At 26.9% G+C, this 20,315-nt stretch overlaps 1 protein-coding gene across 2 annotated transcripts in view; it reads right to left on the bottom strand.

Moving 5' to 3' along the window:
• LOC129962095 (inactive dipeptidyl peptidase 10-like) overlaps window positions 1-17,605 on the bottom strand; it is a 381,626-nt gene extending 364,021 nt beyond the window's left edge. For both annotated transcript variants that reach the window (XM_056075816.1, XM_056075817.1), the window contains exon 1: window positions 17,226-17,605. In XM_056075816.1, coding sequence (XP_055931791.1) covers window positions 17,226-17,297 — 72 coding nt within the window. In that variant the 5' untranslated portion in view covers window positions 17,298-17,605. The remainder of the gene's footprint in view (window positions 1-17,225) is intronic.
• Between the last annotated feature and the right edge of the window lie 2,710 nt (window positions 17,606-20,315).

The following is a 20,315-nucleotide window of genomic DNA, read 5'->3' as shown; positions in this document are numbered from 1 at the left end:
TTCGAGTGAAACAAATAATTTAAAATAAACTGAAACTTAATTATTGGAAAAACTAAGGAGATTAAATAAAGTCATTGTATCGTGACAGTATTTCTGAAAATAAGGCATTATTAAAACTGAAGAAAAATTAGTGAGATATTTTTATAGGCCATATTGTTATAAAGAAATATACATTGATGCAAAGGGTGCAATTTCTAATAATAAAATTATAACGCTATTGCTTTTGGCATAATTTTAGAGCCATTTAAAAAAAATAATAAGCTTCGATGTGCTTTTAGCCATCTAACAAACACATTAGTTGGTAATAGATATTTAACAACAACTATTTGTTTATATTCAGAATTTCCGGATGATTACATGCTTCTAATTTTGAATAATTGCAATAGTTCAATTCTTTTTATTTTTAAACTTTCTTTTTAAGCAATTCAAAAAATAAATGATCGAAGTACAAGAACATCAAAAAATAATAGGAGGTCTTCGGAGCCTTGTAGCATATTATGTACCGGACGAAATATTACAAAATCTGTCCACTATAAACATTAAAGTATGCGATTACGATTTGTCAAAAAGAAAAAAAAATAGTACCAAAAAACGCAGATAGGGAAAATCCTGGCCCTGCGATCAAAAACTTTATTATGTAATTTGCTTATACGGGTACTTTGTGATATGACATCGAAGATAAAAGAAAGGGTTGCAGAGATTTGAGACATTCTGCAAGAATTCGCCTGTCGACTGCGTTGTCACAACATGAACGCTTCTTATTAGTCAAGCTGTTTGATCAATGGAATGAAAATACCACTGCTGCTCTTCGTTAATACCGGATATTAAAACAGTTACTTAGAGGGCCGATGACCACATCTAACTTAAGAAGAATGGTTGAAAGATGTGAAAAAACATGAATTCTTAGTGTGCAACCAGGCCGATGGCGTAAAGTTATCAAGCATGAACAAGGTGAAGAAGTTACAAATTCTGTTATGGATCAGGTGACAGTAAATAAGCAGGGTATCAGCAGTGCACGTTCAATATCACAGCAAACAGCTACCCCGTTCTCGACTATGCAGAATATATTGCATAAGATACTGACATTTTATCCGCATAAGATAACACCCATTAACTGATGACACTGATCTGAATCCTGACAATTTCTTGTTGTGAGGCAGTTCTGGTTCACTTGAAAGTCGTTGTGTATCAAGGACATGTCACATGACATTAATACTTTAAAAGATCAAATAACGTTATATGTCAGACGAATAATTGCCGATTTAATGCGAGTCACCGTCGAAAGCCTCGTGTACAACATGCAATTATTGGAACATCAAGTTGGTGGTCACCTTGAGCCGAATTTGTAAGTTGCTATAATACACATTTTTCATTGGTATTTGTTGTGTTGCTATTTACTGTTTCCATTGGCAGCTATGCATTCTTTTTCCACATAATATGCATTTGAAGCGCTAGGATTTCCCCATCGGCTTTTTTTGACACATTTTTTTTTTTGATAAATTTAACCCGCATTCTTTAATGTGTTTGATGGCCAAATTTTGTTATATTTCGTCCTGTGCATAACACTCTACAGAGCCCATGTTAACACCTCCTGTTATTTCTTTATCACTCTGTACAATGCAATCTAATTGTACTTCTGCAATCTAATCATTAAATATCTAGAAAAATAGGAATAAAAGTAACTAGAAGTTTTAGTCACTATTCTCAAAATAATAATGCCGATATATTCCCCTAAATATCAAAAGAACTATAAAGATTTTATGTATTGAAACAGCTCACAAGTGGAAGAAGATCCGAGCGTCTGTACTAGATTTAAGAACCATTACTCGCGAAAATTCTAGATTTACATGTTTAAAATTAGTTTACGTTGTTTACAATACAACTTTTATAAAATTATTTTCTGAACAATGGATAACATTTGAAGATGAAATAATATAGTTAAATAAACTTTTTGAATGTATAATTTGGTTACAAAAATGTAAATAGATAAAACGCTGCAAATACAATCAATACAAGTCTGCAAATACTGCAAATAAAAGAAATGCATACTCCTATCTTAAAGCTTTGAAAAGAGATTTCTGTGAAAGGAATTTAATATTAGCTACATAGATGAATAAATCAAACATATTCTCAATAAAATGAGAATATCCAGGGAAAATTGAAGGATGTTATGCGAAACAAATTATGTTGTGAAAAGGAAAACGATGTAATAGATTATTCTTTTACATCATTTTGAAGGAAATAATATATATGATATATTGAGATGGATTCGATAATAATTTTTACCACGCTAAAATGTTAATATGGTAAAAGCATGTTAAAATTTCAGTACTAGCAAATATAGTAATTTAATCTTAATACTGCAAAAAAAGAAGAAAAAAAAAGAGAGAAATAGAAGAATGACTAAGAATTTATCGTAAGTTGTTCTCTAATCAATATAATTTGAATATGTAGAAATTAAAGAAAGAAAATGTCATTTAAAATTATTCCAGACGAAAAAAAAAAATTACAAGTTTAGATTTTGAAAATTTTGAAAGAATTATTTTAGTAAAACCAGAAAAATGTATTGAATGTAAAAAAATATCAACTAATTTATTATAAAGCTTAAAGACGACTTTCACCAAAATAAATAAAATTAAATATAGAAATTTGTTAATAATTATAAAGATTAAAAAAATTGAAAAAAATATTAAAATTGGACTTTTTCCATGATATTATGTGAAATAATCTGAAGAAATTCTAGTCATTGAATTGACTATGGAAAAATGAATAATCTAGCGATAATATAATTATTTCATCTTCACTAAATATAGAATGAGTAGAAATTCCGTCAGCCGAGAAACCCAAATAAATTTGCGTTTTAATAAAAGTATATTGTCAAATACCATTGGCATTCAATGTTTGAAGATTAGCAAATATTGTTACAAGTTTTGGAATAATTATAGATAAAATAAACACAACTTTCATTCAACAAGATATTTAATTCTGCAAGGACACTTATAATTTGATATCCCTTATTTAGATATAGTTTCAATTTATGCGAACGAATAAGAACATCTTATGCAAATAAAGATAATTTAAAAAGTTTATAAATTGCCGGTTTTAGCTATTAAACCAATAAAGTGTAAAATTACTCAAGATGAAGTAAAGTACTTATGACTGTAAACAGACACTTCAAATTTAGCTGCAAATTTAATTTTAGGTGAAAAATTTGAGTAAGAAGCAAGCCTCTGTGTTATATCTAAGTAAGAAATTTCAGAAACTAAAAATATATTCCACTACAGAAGATAATGAATTACTATAATATATATTGTATATAAATTTTCATAGATAATTTATATGAACATCTTTATATTTGGTTCGTAAGCAATTAATACATTAAATATTTAAAGTGCCATAATACGAATAACACGATATAACAGAAAAACATTATTCTTGAGAAAATAGAAAGCATATAGTAATGTTTGTATTGATCTAAATGTGCAGTTATGTTTAATTTTAAATTTTTAAATGACAAGATAATGCAAGAATAAATAGACAAAATCTTTCTCTCCAACGACCATATGTCATATCTCTTCAAACACCCATTAACTACTCTTTGCTTGACAGCAATTCGCTGAAATACCCAATTTAGAAGTTATTAAATCCTTGTGGTCCGAAAAAAATCCAGAGAATAACCCAACACTCACAGACAATATAAAAATCCATCCTATTCCTCGGGATAGGTACCGGAAAATATTGTTAACCTTAAGCACCTTTACAAACCACCAACAACCGAATCAAGTGGGCCAGAGGAGAAGAAGAAAGTGCTCCTAATGTCTCCATAAGGTTCGTCCGGATACGAGTTTCCTGGGGCAAGGGGGGCAGTGGAGTGGATCCGGAGAAAATCTAATAGACGTGGAATCTTGATCGAGTCAATAACCGGAGTTCTGGCAAGTAATGTCGACTGACGTGTCTTCCCCGAAGGAACCAGGGATAATTGTGGAAATTCCTTCTTTTTCCGTCGGAACTGTATCACTAACATATGTTCATTGTTGGGACCGGGTGACCATAGTGCTGGAATGATATTATGGGGGTATTTCTTGGGAGATGGCATGCTTTGTTGTAATGAGGGAAGCCCCCTCAGGCAACATCTGTAGCGGCACCGAAGAAAAAGAGATGTCCGTAAGGGATTAATTATGCCAGACTCCTTCCTAGGTGGCTTATAAATAGAATTGCGCAAAACAATCTATGTGAAGTTAGGCTTAGACTATGCAAGCCTATATATATATATATATATATATATATATTGTAAGTACCAATGAATAAATAGCCCTTTCTTTTAAAAATAAACCTGTATTCGAATGCTATTTTCAGTTTCCCTGTCGATTATCATTCACAAGTATTTATCATTTTCCTATAGGAATAATCATTTTTAATACAAATAGCTTAAATTTCTCTTGCAAACAGAGCACAGAAGATAAAAACAAATTTATCCCTGAAAAGCTTTCAGGGTGGCAAGGTCTCGGCTAACCAGAGGGTTTTAGGATCGAGACCCGATTACACGGAAGAACTGTCCTGTTAGTGGCTTTGGTGCACGCTAAATACGTCAGAGCCAAACGTCTTATCCGTGTGCGGTATGGACTAGGAAGGTGCCAATTAATGTGCCGTCCTCATCATCTGACTATGATTCAAAATTACGAGGTTCGTTCCCAAATTAGCCCAGATGTTTCAAGGAGACTTTAGTAAGTCTTTATGCTTTAGACTTTTTCTAAATTAAAGAAAAATGGTAAAAGCAGCATTTTTTTTTCTTTTAGAGTCATGTTCGACTCTTTCTGTGTCAGTCCAATGACTCAAAAACACGTAGATTGAAGTATGAAATTTAATATGCAATATTTCCACCAAAATATTAAATTCTAAAATAAAAAGTGAAAAAGAGAACAATGTGACCATTCGAATTCATATAATTTTTCTAAGAACAATAGAAAAACTAGATAGAGAATCTCCTGCTTGTTATTAACATTTTTTTTTATAATTCTTTTGCAACATAATGAGAAAAACTATTGCGTTAAATTAAAAATTTAATTCATTTATTGCAAGGAGGCAATCACTTATTTCGAAAATAATCAAGTATATGAGTATAATTGTAGTTAAATCAATATTTTTTTTTGTATTTCATAGTATATTAATGCTACAGCATGAACTGTAGTTGTAAGATTCAATACTGTTTTAAAATACATAATTATTTTTAAAATGCTATTTTCAATAAAGAAAGCTCAATTCATTTTAAATTGTAATCGTTAGATAACTCCTTATTTTCCAAAGTTTATTTACTAAGAAACACTATTATAAATGGGACGTATCGAAAATTATATTTTCCAACTGAAAATGCGTCTTCGTAATGAAAGTAATTGCTCATATGCTTAGAGTTTGTACAGCATACGCCTGATGAAAAAAATTTATTAGAAAGTAACAATTAAACATTTTAAATACACGAGAACAACATATTTTAAATTTATTTTTGAGTGTAATTCCAATCTTAAGCATATGAAACAAAGCTAAAACTTTTTAAATACTTTTTAACTATTCAGCACATTCTAAAATCATTAAAAGCTCCCAAGTGTTCTAATAGGCAAATTTTATTTAATTATGTGACCCATTTTTGGAAGGACGTTTTCTCACATATGTCTTAATAATGGACTGTTTCACTTCCACCACCCTCACTGTATAAAATTTTGAACCATAATCAAAGTTATGAATCCAACAAAGGTACAAAGTTTGATTTGCAGACTCCCGAAATGTTATGTGTGCTTAGTAATGTAATAAAAACACATAACTATAATATATTTTGGATGCCTTGTTTTGCTCGGATAAAATGAGTTACTTAAAAAGAATTAATTTTATATCATATAAAATAAAAAGAACATGGATTTCAAAATAATATTCATTTTATTCGTTTATTTCACTCTATAATCTGAAAAACAATAAAAATATTTAAATACTAAGCATCTATATTCTCATAATATTCCTTTTGAAAAATGAGAGTAGCGTCACACTCCATTTTTTTCTATTTATTATACAACTACTATTTCCATTAAAATATTAATTATCAAAACAAATGTTTAACATTTATTTAAAACTCAGTTATAGCCCAGACTTTTAAATATCTGTACAGTTAATTTTATACTCCAAACATTCTCATAAAATTATGTTTATTTAAAAAAAAATATTTCTCCTTTTTTTAATGATTAAGTTCAATTAAATATTTTCTGCAGAAAATTTTTAAAAAAATGAAAAAAAAGTACTTTTTTGCATATGTTGTCTCATTATGCAAGAATATTTGAATTAATATGAATTAAAATTATTTAAATCCCTTGCATATTAATTCAGACATTATTTTTACGAGAAGGAAGTATATACATTCTATTAGAAACATGTCCTCTAGAATATAGTTTGAAAAACATTTTAAAATGCTAATTAATTAAACTTTCTTTGAATACATTTGAATCATACAGTAAGGCGAAAAAATCCATAAATATAAATATTTATTCAAAATAATCTAAAGATATGCATTTTATATGCAGATTTTTATTAATTTGGCTGCAAGCCTATTTACTAAATTATTTATTTGATATTCTATTTAAACTCAAATTTTTAAAATATTTTAGATCAAATTTGTAAAAATTCCAAAAAAAGAGCTGTATTTTACTAAAACTTTTTAATGATTCTTTGTATATGATTAAAAAATTTCAAAGAGAATAATTATCATTTCCAATTACATAAATATTCAGTTTATTTTACCACTAGAAAAATGCTTATTATTATAATATGTAATTACGTAAAATTTATATAATTTCGTAAAACGATATAAATTTAAATTATAATCATTTAATGTAATAATATTAAATTTTTGATTTAATATTTTGCATCGTTATCCATTATTTGCAAAGTCCTGATTAAGTTTTGAATTGCCTAACATACATTTTACGTTATTGTCTGTTAATACTGTTTACCATTTGGCTAACAATTTTTCATTAATACTTGTAATCTTTCTTTTAAAATATATCATTTGAATTACATTACAATCCCTTTATTTAGTTTCATTAGCACTAATATAGTGACATATTAATAATTTTACTTCTGATTGGATCTTAAATTTTTATCAAAACTCATCTTTATTTAATCTCTTAAACAAGCTAATAATAGCTATGAAAAGTAAGTCACAATTATACTGAATGATTTTTGAAGACATAGAAGACAATATGTCTTGTTTTCGTAAATGCATAATTTATTTTATTTTATTTTGTTTATTTTTTGCACAAGAGAGAAAAAAATAACATAACTTTTTTTTCCTTAATCATTCATTCCAACTATTTTTCAATGATAGAAATCTTTTTCCTAAATAAAAAAGCTTAAAGACGATTAAAATGCCTTCTCACTGTTAGGTTTTGGTCAAATGGAATTATTCAAGTGAGTATTTGTGTTCTCGATGCAAATAACCTTTAACCATTTACTCCGAATCTGAATTAAAAAATCAACAGCAACACTAACGAGAACTGTGGTTCAGTCCTAAGGGCCATCATTGGTCATGGTGCAACCCTTCCCTTGGGAAGAACATCCCGTCGTCGGTGGGATTTTTAGATCAACCATCCTACCGGAAGCTTCTTATCCTCTATTATGAGAACAGCAAAAAGAAACAAAACTTATTAAAATAGTAGATTTGTGTTTCTGTGACAAAGACTTTTAAGTTAGGTATATATTAGGTCAGGTATATATATATGTATGTGTGCGTGTGTGTGTGTGTGTGTTTGAGAGAGAGAGTGTGTGTGTGTGTGTGTTTGAGAGAGAGAGAGTGTGTGTGTGTGTATGTGCGTGTGTGTATGTGTGTTATATTGATGCTTTTGCTAAATTATTAGAAAAACAGATAATCGTCAAGCATTTAAAATACACATTACCATTTTAATACAATAGTCGGTGTTAAAAATTATTAGATCAATATGTAAATACGCTTCCTTTCATGTTTTTCTTTTTCATAGTAAGAATAATTTTCTGTCGGCGTCACGGCTTAGGGGGAGCTCGTCTTCCCCTATGTCCCAGGTTCAAGTCCTAGTTCGGGCATGTTCTTCCCTGTGTTCTATCTGTGAGGTGTGTGAATCAACTTCCCTGTAAAATTGGGTTGTGCAATCGAATGTGTGTGTTTGATCTTCATTTGAAATAGAAGTCAGATTTCTGCCCTCGGTTTCTCAGGGGTCTTTTTTCTCAGAAGATATTGCACCCGCTTTCCGTTATAACCCGAACATGATATCATCATCAATAATTTACTTAGTATCTCTTTTAACATGTGAAAGGAATTCCTTTTCTAATTAAAATCAATTTTTCATAATCATATTTTCATATTCAGCTTTTTAATCAATTTTAGAATCATACACACACACGCACGCACACACACACACACACACACACACACACACACACACACACACAAACAAACACACACACGCACACACTGCTTAAACTAAAAATATGCAAAACTTTTAGAATTTGCGATACACCCTTTAAATCTTTTCAACATGAGTTTTATGAAAAAAATCTAAATAAATGGTAACCGAAAAACTGTGTTTTAAAATTGGAACTGAAAGATCCTCAAGAAAATCCTACTGTATCTTCCATTTTAAATCAATCTAAATGTGCGACTAGACAAAATCATATAAATTATTCAAAAAAAATGGTAAATATGAGACAAGTTAAATGAAGTATCAGTTGTTAGAAATTCAGTATCTGGCATACTCTGAGTTTCATTTTTTTTTTTTTTTACTTCGTCGTTATTTGGAAATTTTGATTGACTTGATTTATTATATTTTATAAACACTGCAACATAATATCTGAAACATAAATATTTTTTTTTAAAAAAAGGCATGCAAATAATTTAACAGAACTGGTGGTTTTATGCTGGTTTCAAAACGTTTTTAGAAAAAAATGATTGACAAATCTAATGATGATATATTTTCAGATTGTTTTATTATGGCCTGATTAATCAACATATAGTTTAATTCTGTTTTTCTTTAGTCTGCATATTTATAAAAATGATTTTCTACTACATAATAAGCAGTTCTTTCTTTCTCATATACCTGATTGTGAATAAAAGTATTTGAATATCAATCGACATAACTTAAAGTAAAAAAGAGACATTGAAAACTATCTATTTTATTTAATTTCAGTTTTTCTCAATTAATTTCTGGAGGAAAAATTCTTTATTGCCGACAATATTATGAAAATACTTATTACACATTTATAGAAAATTGCCACATATGATGAATCTATCATATGAACTCTAGAATTCTAAAGTGATCGTTTATGCTTATATTTCAATGAAAGCAAAATTCGCCCACACAAATTAGATTTTTCAGGAAAAAAATATTTGATTCTATTGAAGTGCTTGAAACCTAAGCTAAGATGTCAATTTCTCTTTGTATTTTGAATGACGCTTTGTCCTTTCAATTATTTTATAGGGATGTATGAATCATGTTATCTCCAACTGCTGAATCATCATATAAATACATTTCCTAGAAGCTTGCAGGAAATTCGATAAACGATATATTTTTTATTTGCTACGTCTTCATTAAGGTCAATTATATCAGGTGTAGGTCATATTATTAATTAAGGTCATTTTATTCTACGCCTAGGTCAAAATTACGATCTAGCATAAAGCATCAGCATTGCAACGTATTATCCTTTAATATATAGAAGAGTCATTTTTCTGCAAATAAGATGGATTATAAAACAAGACAAAAAAAGAGAACAAAACGAAATTGCTACTCAATATTGATATTAAAGAATGGTAACTATTTGACATAATCGTTTTACAAATTGACATTTGCCATGCTGGTGTTCTAGATTTCGGATAACCTCTTCGAAGAACATCGCTGCCATTGTTGGAAGCTAAAACTTAATGTTACTCTTTAGTCTAGAAATTTTGGATTCCTGGCCTATTCTTCAATTAGGGTAAACTTAAAAAATAATTCAGTTTCTCGGTGAAAGACGAAAATTGTACATATCTGTAGCAACAGAGAATTTTCATCAACGAGTTCATCAAAAGATCCAAAAGGAGTGGAAGATGTTGGAATCCCAGGCAACAAGGTAGATATGGCTTTGGAAAGTAATGTGATTAAATATTCTTGCTCCATAATCTCCTCTTAAAAGAAAACTAAAAGTACTTTCAGACTGATTGTGAGTTTCAAAGAAATCTATGGGTAGATCCATCTATTTATTTAAAAATCTATCATATGAATATCCTTCGATGAAATCAGAAACTACACCACATATATGCCAAATTTCTAAATCTTCATGCGATTATATCTAAAGTAAACATTGTACACAATATTTAATATAATTTCATTCTCATTTTAGATTTGTTTTATTTATATTGTCCATAAGAGATAAAAAAAACGGCTCTTGTAGAATACCAACTTCATTCATATTTACAATCAAGGCCAAACATTTTCTGTCTCTTGTTCGTTAATTTCACCATTTTTTAATTGTCTATTTTCTCAAATTTCTGTCCATTCTAAATAAAATTCAAAGTTCAGTTATCGACTAGTCAAGGCGAATATTAGTATTTCTTATGAAGATAATTGTAATTCATGCAAAGCTTCGATATCTAATTATCTTTAAGTCTATCTAAATGAATCTAAAGCATTTATCCCAATGACTGCTATCTAAACCATTGCAAGTTGTTTTAACTAATATTTAAATGAAAAATCATTGAATGAGTTGGAAAACAAAAATTATTATTTAATTATATATTCTATTTTTTAAATAAAACATTTTATTTAGTTTTCTTATTCAATGTTTCTAACGAAATTTTTTCCAATACTACAGTTACAACCAAAATGATATTTTAAAAATTCTCCTGTAAGTTTGTATACGAAACTATAGTTTACTTATAAAGGAAACGGGGAAAACAATTCGGACTTTAAGGGCTCCCAACGGTCGTTGATAAAACTGAAATATTGTTTCATGACAAATAGAAAGCGGCAGGAATGAAAATTGATGTTGACCTGAAGGCTTTTCTCATAAGCTTAGCGGAAAGAAAAAGGAAATTTTCATAAATAACGTTTACTCAAACGTTGTCATTGTAGTACTTATAAAACATTTTGATCTCATGTTTTATTGGACATTTATTTTATGTTCTGGGATTCAGCATTCTGTACTTGTTCCATAGTTTAAGCTTATATTCCTATTGGGGGAAGGGGATAACCTACACTTGATAAATTTGTGTTTTTTCATTTTTTATGAATATTTCCAAAAACTGAATTGAAAAAATGACAAAATGTTCATTTGTTTTTCGTTTTTATATTATAATTAGAAAATATCAACCTGGAACGAAATTATTTTATATTTATTTTATTTTAACACAATTTAATGTTTGTCCGATATATAAGGTATGTTTTTTTTTTAAAAAAAGAGCGAAGGCACTACAGAGTTATCAGATACGTCAGATTTGTTTACATTTTCATTTTCCTTTTGTTTTATTCTGGATTATGCCTTTTTGTATTGCAGTTAGTAATTGGAAAATAGCTGATGCAGCAGCTGGCATGAACAAATGCGAATTCAACACAAAGATAATGCAAATTGAATGAATTGATGTTAAAATTAAAATATTATTTATGATAACTAACTTATTACCTGTTTATTGTGTTATGTTAAAACGGAAATGTAGTATTAATTCTAAGACATATTCAAAATAAATTTGCTTTTATGATTTAAAAGAATAAAATACATATACAACAAGGTACTTTCTAATGAAATAAGAATTTCATTTTCAATTTATATAGAAAGTCATGCAACGAAATAAACAGAAGACATCTTCAGATTCTACTCATGTTATCAAAATATGTCTATTAGCTTATAGTAGTACAACAGAAAGCTAATTAATTTCGAAATGTAATCTCTCGACTCCGAGTAGCATATCTAAGCGATATTCCATTTCATGGAGCGCATTTGCAAGCTTTGGAGAAGTTGGGAGGAGCTATGTATTGAAATTCAACTTTGACACTCTGCTTCAGTTCCTGCAAATTAGTACACAACATCTAATATGCTCAATGGAGATAGAATGACAGGCCTGATGATTGGAATTTTCTCATACAATCCTATCCAACCAACCAACACACAGATCCTTTTGCTAGATTCTGGGAATAACAATGCTTTGAAAATAGACTCTAGGAACTCAACTAAGACCAAGAAGAAAACGAATATATATACAACCAAACATCTATGCATACTTTATATATACATACATATATATATATATAAATATACACACGCGCATATGTATATACACATAAGGTATTAGAAAATACTATTTATGCAAGTATGTACATGCTTAAAGGAAAAATATAAGTATTTCCTTAATTAATAACATAAATTTTTAATTTCAATATGCAATGCTATTCTTTATCAATGTTTTTTTAACTGCGAATTTTCATTTTTTTCTCTTTGGAATTACTTATAATTGCTTAGTATTTTTAAAAGTTCTTTTCGTATAATGCATGTTTTTATTCAAACAAATTAAAAGAATTGTCCAAAATGATGAGGCTCTTCATCTCAGAAAATTCAATTAAAGAATAATTAATTTAAACTTTTTCTAGCATCTGATCTTTGCATCATTTTTTTAAAAGAAGAAAGGATAAAAAAAAGTCTAATCTTTTTTTTAGTCCTTTTTTTCCCTCTATTTGTCGACAACCATCGAAAACTTTTGTTGTTACTGATATTTCATCACGTACTTTTCAAAAAAAAAAAAAAAATTCCAGAATAAATTATTTTTTCTGGATAAAAATTTTTTATGAAGTTTACACCTATTCTATTATTATTTATATATGAATTATTTCTTGTAAAGAGTTGCATTCATATAATAGAATACATTTAATAAAATAGAGAACATCATTTCGTATTTTGAAAATCTAAGTAAATGAAAATGTATGAAGACATAAAATAGATAAAAGATAAAGAATAAGCAAATGACACAGAAACGACACAAATATAAATAAATAATTCCAAAACTAATTTCTTTTTTATTGCAACGATTGCATAAAAATGAATGATCAATTTATTTTCAGCTATTAAAATTTAAAGGAAGAATACAACAAAATCAAATTTTTGCTAAACTTATTAACATATATATTTTTATTAAAGATGAAGTAGGTAAGAAGTCACTGTCCTTATGTAAAAATTTGAAATTAATATTATGTTTCAAAATTCCTGAGAAAAAGTTTTACGCATTAATTATGACGATCCACATTTAGGGATTTTGGAATATTAAATCCGGCACTCGGTGCCAAAAATTAACACACACACACACACATATATATAAATCGAATAAAAATGTCTAGTGTTAGAATCAACCATTTTTAGTTATGTGATATATTTAAAAAAAATAGTTAAGAATTTGATTATTAAAATAAAATTTGGAAGAACTAAAAAAAATTATGAAATTTATTCTTAATACAATTCTGAATATATATTTTTTTGTCAAATAAAGAACATAAAGAACATATTTGAATCCCTTTAGAGACTAAATGAAATAGTATAAAGTAAAAATACTTCAATTAACTTCATCAGTTGGATTTTTTTATTTAAAACAGTTTGTGGCAAATTGGTTCATAATATAATTAAAATAAGACTCTCAAATCCACTCAATTTTTAAAGATATAAGAATATCTGTTCAAAGTTAAACTAAATTTTTAAAATAAAATTAATATTAAATTAGATTACTTAAACTGGAGTATGTAATGTTTTTTTCTACGAGATCGAAACAACATTTCAGGATTTATTTTAACGAATTTCTTCTAATTTCTATTAAAAAAAATTAAGAATACAGATGAGAGTATTTTGTAATAAGTGGTTTTCTTGTAAATCATGTTACTTAAATACCATGTTTCAAAATATTTTCGTAATTCATGGATAAAAGCACTTCTTTTCGAATAAAAATATCATCAAAAAGTCTTAAAGATAAATTAAAGGAATTGCATACAATTAAATTTCTTAAAAATTAATGGTTTTATAATTAATATATCACGATACATTTTTCATTTATTTGATAAGTTCTTGAAACAATATATTTTTGTTTTAGTCAATTAAGATGTTTATTTTTTTTAATAACAAGTATAAGAAATGATAATGATTACAGAAATGAGTCAACGATTATTCAATTTTAATAAAGTCATCTTTGGAATTTTTTTGACAAATATTGTTTTCACTTGATTCTAGCATGGAATTATTATTTCTAAATTTATTGAAATAAAGTAATATAATAAAAAAAATTATAGAATCTTTGCACTTAAACAATGCAAATGAATACATTTTTTTTTTCATTTTTCTATAGAGCACAATACACTGTACTTGAAAAAAAAGTATTATTTTTCTTTTATGTAATTTCTGAGGTTTTCAGCTATGACAGTTTTATAGTTTTGAAATAAAATTATAATTTCAGACTTAATGTAGTATAGCTAAAAATATACCGATACATTTGAAATTACTTAGATGTGTTTGATTGAAATCAACTTATAAATTTTAGTTTGTTTTAAATTATCGATTTGTTGCTCAAATAACAAAGTTAACTTTTCATCGAAAAACTTTTACAATTAAAATAAAAACTAGAACTTAGCTACATTATGTTTTACTGACCATAATGAAAATGCACTTTAAAAAATGTAATTTTCATATTCAACTGATTTTTTTTTTTTTGTTTTGTGATTTCAATTTGTAGAATTCACATATAAAAATATTGTGTGTTTATTTTCTCTAATGATCTTAAAAATAACTTCAATCATTTAAGACACTAATCAAAAAATCTTTTGAGCTCCATAAATATTTTGAAGTGCGGGAAACCTTTTTTCCAAAAAAAACCCGACATATTCCTCTTTTTCTTAGTTTTTCTTATTAATTGCATATTTAATTGGCAGATTGTCACCCTACACACAATTCTTCACTAACATTCACCCTATTATTTATTATAATCTATACATAACTATTTTATTGTTACCAGTTCTTTTTCTTTTTGCATTTTCTTTTTCCTTTTTGCATTTTGCTAAGAGAACTAACAATAAAAGGAAGCGCATCCTTTGATAACAGTGGATGACAAGTGCTTGTATTCCATTGAATAAATAATATCAATAAAGCTACTAATCAAGAACAAATTCAAGGTAACATACAGCGTTAACATCATGATGTGCATGGTCATTATAATATGTTATATTTTTTAATAAAATATAAGTAATAAAATCTACTTTTTCTCAAACTATAGAGTGAAAATATATAATCATACTGTAGATAACTTATAATCTTCAATTTTAACTTTTTTAATATTATGTAATAAATCAAAATTACAATTAAAAGTTACACTAAATTCAAATACTTAACTTTGGTAAAATTATGCAAAGGATTTTCATTCATTTTGAGTTATTAACTTATTTTAACACCATGAAAATAAATTTTTCTTTCAATGCTTTGAATATAAACTTCTTTTTCATTTTTAATAAGACATATCACAAAATATAAATAATAAAGAAATCTTTCGAAAATTCTAAGATACTTTGATAGAAAACAGTTTTTAACAGTAAAAGCCTTTGTAAAAAGTCTTTTATAGCAACAAAAATAGTAAAATAGATTTCACATTTTTAAACAAAATAACATACTGTATTAATTGAAAATCTCTTAATTCGAATGTTAGAAAAATGAAAAAAAAAAAAAAAAAATTCTGCAAATAACTAATTTCATGTGCTTTTAAATTTCGAAAATTCCCTTGTTCTTTCGAATGTGATACTGGAAACTCTTTCACATATTCAACAGTTGTATTTCAAAAATATTATATATTAAAAAATGTTTGAAAATGAAGACGTAAAATAAAATTCAAAAAGATAAGCTACGAAATGTTTTCCCTTTAAAAGTAATAATTAATTCACTTAAAATTGTAATTAATAAGTCATTCTTTACAAAAAGCAGGTAAATAATTATCTTTTTACATACCATTCAATTAGAATAAAATCAAATAGGCATACAAAATTTACTAAGTTGTATAGTTGAATAACAATTGTGCAATCCAAATAATATATATATATCACTTTCTAATTTTTATTTGCATTTATCGCTTAACAAAACCATCTATTTTTATACATATACTAACACACACACACACACACACGCACGCACGCACGCACACATAACTTTATATATATATATATATATATATATATATATATATATATATATATATATATATATATATATATATATATATATATATATATATATATATATATATATATATATATATATAATTTTTAATTTTATAAAAATAGTATCATTTGAAATATAGAAATATATATTTTTAGATTAATAATTTTTATTTGCATCAATCGCTTAATAAAACCATCTATTTATTAACTCTATTAAAGCAATTATTTGATATTCTAGAAACGATAATATTACATTTATACAATTATCCCAACAAACTGAGAAAAATACGGGTCTTTAGTTTATAGTATACTAATTATACTAAGTTACAGTGAATACTAGCAGATAAATATTTTCGAATAACCCTTTTATTCAATTTTTATACTTAAATGCTTTCTTCTTCAAAGATTGGTTATTGGATAGATAAATTACATTACTATGCAACTATATTAAATATTTTCTTGGTATAAAGTTAAAAATGAAGGGATAAGATATATTAGAAACAATGAAATATAATATTAATTTTTATCTTATTGATTCTTCATTTCTTGAAATGTTATTTTAAAAAGCTTTAGAAATAATTCATACTTTTAAGAAATTTTATTTTTTTTAATAATGATTACGATTTTTAAGTTAAACCCTTTTTTTTCCTATGTTTTCCAACCAATTGTTTGGCGAAACGTGATTTTTTATTACACTTTTTATTTTTTCGATGTAATTTTTAATTCAAATTAGAGCCATAACATTTTAATAAATCAATATTTTTATATGCAAATAAAAATCGTGTTTTGATGAGTTATTTTGAAAGAAATGAAACATTCATAAAATATTTAGCATTTTTTTTTAAAGATTTCTTTTTAAATATATGAAAATGAAGTTCAGAAAAGAAAAAGAAAAAAAAAAAACCTGTTTCGATTTGCGAGAACGATGCTAGAGAATTCATCATTTTAGTAAGAATTGTGTAACGATGTCACGTTTTCTAATTACTTCTTACAAAATCAAATTAACCACCTTACCTCCTTCACAGCTTGCAGCTGAGTCGGAGAGGTCTTCACGTGCTTTCTTTCTGCAGTCATATCCTCCGACATAAGTTTGCTGGGGGGTTATCGCTTCTTCCGAATGTCTAATACCGTCTGACCTTACGGTGTGCTCTTGACGTTCTCACTTGTAAACCCACTAGTTGAATACATCCCCTCTGTTGACGAAGAGACCAGCAGAGAGCTTTTGCCCGAAAAGAGGATTTTCTGAAGTTCCAATTTCAGGAGCGCGTCAGAGTGTTATGCTCCGCTTCTCCTGCGCAATGGGGGACCGGCGCCGACGATTCGAACAGGTTTCACAAATATTCTGTTCAAACAGAGCAGCGAAAATGAATATAGCCCGAGGAATGACTCACAGCGAATCCAATTATACTCTGACCGAATCCTCGGACTAGGTGGAGAAAGCAGAATTTATCAAGAGTCAAGGGGAACAAATCGCGGGCGATTTTTGCGCCATCTATTGCTGATCGCTGTAATTAGGAGAAATGGATTCTTAGTCCCTTTTGAAAGGGATAGAAACGAATCGGATCATAACGTCTAACGACATGTTCAGAAAGAAAAAGAGAAGAAAAAAAGTGCTATCAATGCTCAGCTAAAGCGATTTATATTTTTCGAAAGAATGTTGAATTGAGAATAAAGTGGTCAGTCTACTACATTTCTGAAATTTCATAAATCATATAACTGATATATTACAATGAAATATTCTAAGTAAATTTTTTTAATTGTAATGCTATAATTATTTAAAAAGTTTACTTTGATTTGTTTAAATCAGCGTGACTTATTTCTTTCTTTCTAAAATTAATTTTATTTATGAGTTTTCGTTAAAAGGATTTTCAATTAAGTCCTAATTCACTTATATGAAATTTTAATTTAAATTTGTTACTTTGGAAATTGACATTTATTTACTTTGACCTTTATTTATGCATTTTTGTTGTAAATCCAAATATATTTTTTTTTCAAAAATGATAAATCGAATTTAGTCTGTAAATTATATATTAACATATTTAAAATAATTACAAGACAGATTTGCTCCAACCTTTAATGAATTTTAAATAGCAAGAAATGTCTAAAATTGATTTTCAATATTTTATAATTTTATAAAAATACGAAGCAACGTTGCCAATTTTAAAGAATTCGATATTTTTATGTTTTTTGTTTTATGGGTTCACATTTTTATATCTTTATTAATTGCAATTATTTTTTAAATATGAACTTAGGCAAAGTTTGAAAATATTAATAGTAAAAGTATTTCTGATATAACTTTTAAACTAAAAACCATAATTTAACTCATACATTTTTGTAGAACTTATTTATTTTCTAAAATAATGAATATTATCAAATTTCTAAAATTACTACCAAAAGTTGTTTTTCTTAAATACATTTTAACTACACATGATATAAATGGAAGTAACATTAAAAATAAATTATTTTAGAAAAAAAATGAAAAAGGGATCAGATAAATAATTACTATTTTCAGAGCATTTCTATAATTTAACAACACCTCGGCAGTGAATCTTAGAGGTTATTATATATGAATGTAATATTTCAATTTCATCAAACGAAAAATGAAATAATCAACTATCCTCCAAAATATTTTAAAGGTAGATGCTGCTTATATTGAATGTTAATGGATTCTAATCTGTTTTCGTAAGATTATAAAGTTATTAGTTGTGACAATGCAATACGTTGACCGAACGAAATCGAATTAATCTTTAATTTGTCACATTAAAGGGCGCTCTTTGTATTAATTATATTTCTATTTAAAATCCCGTTCTCATGTTGTTCATTCAATTAGTGTTGTTAATGCTTTTGCTTTATTCATTTGTTCAGCTGTCTCAAAGTTTCCGGTAATCTTTATTTCATTATTTTACCATTTCTTGAAAGTTCTATGGATATTATTTAATTGGCTCTTTTTATTTGTCTTTCCAATTTTTTCTGACAAAATAAAAGCAATATAAATTTATATTTGATCATAACTAACGTTTAAATTGTATTTAAACACAAATCAAAATTTAATAAATCTCCGAGCTTCAAAACTTTTCTAATTTGAATCATGAAACTTTTATAACATTTAACATAAAATTTTTTAACATAACATAACTGCAAGAAACGTGATCGGCAAAAGAAGTTATGCTGGATAGCAAACATTACATTTTGACTGAGCATCTCTAAAGAAATATTTTTGCTGCTGTTCATTTATGGATTTTGTTCAAATTTTATCAATGACCCCTGTATTATCAAAACAAGCATATATCAATATACAAAGAAGCATTAATTAGTTAAAAAAATGAGGAAAGTTATTAAAATTTTAAAAACATTTTATAAACATTATTTAAAAACATATATATATATATATATATATATATATATATATATATATATATATATATATATATATATATATATATATATATATATATATATATATATATATATATATATATATATATATATATATATATATATATATATATATATATATATATATATATACAACGCAAAAAAGAAATTAAAAAGAATTTGAATTTATTTTTTATGAATCTCAGTAGAAAGTATGTAAGAAGATCTGATACATATACGGATCCAATATTTGTTAGTGTGTGTGTGTGTGTAAAATAATGAACAAGGTCAAGAAAAAAGGATCACACAATGTTATAAAAATTGGAAAATATATTGATCTCCTTACTGGTAATATGCAATATACAATTAGGATGAAGAATTATTAATAAGTAATGATATATATATATATATATATATATATATATATGTAAACACAGAGAGAGAGAAGAATATATATATATTATTAGAAGAAGCTGCTCCTTACGATAGATGCAGACAGTGTAGATATGGAAATCCTTATTTTATCTTATGCTAAATATAGAATTTGAAGATACTTTCAATATGAAATGTAGAAATTCAAACTAGAAGTTTCTGAGATTTATTCCTATTGTCCCTAATCTCAAACAATTTATTTTCCAATCATATCTCTCTGTTACACTGATTCCTTGAGAGAACAATAGCTCATAATACTAAACAAAAACGGCAGAGATCTGATATATTACAAAACTT

This window comes from Argiope bruennichi, chromosome 2 (assembly GCF_947563725.1).
Source record: "Argiope bruennichi chromosome 2, qqArgBrue1.1, whole genome shotgun sequence".
In the NCBI taxonomy this organism is placed as follows: domain Eukaryota; kingdom Metazoa; phylum Arthropoda; class Arachnida; order Araneae; family Araneidae; genus Argiope; species Argiope bruennichi.
This window is presented reverse-complemented; position numbering and strand designations above follow the sequence as displayed.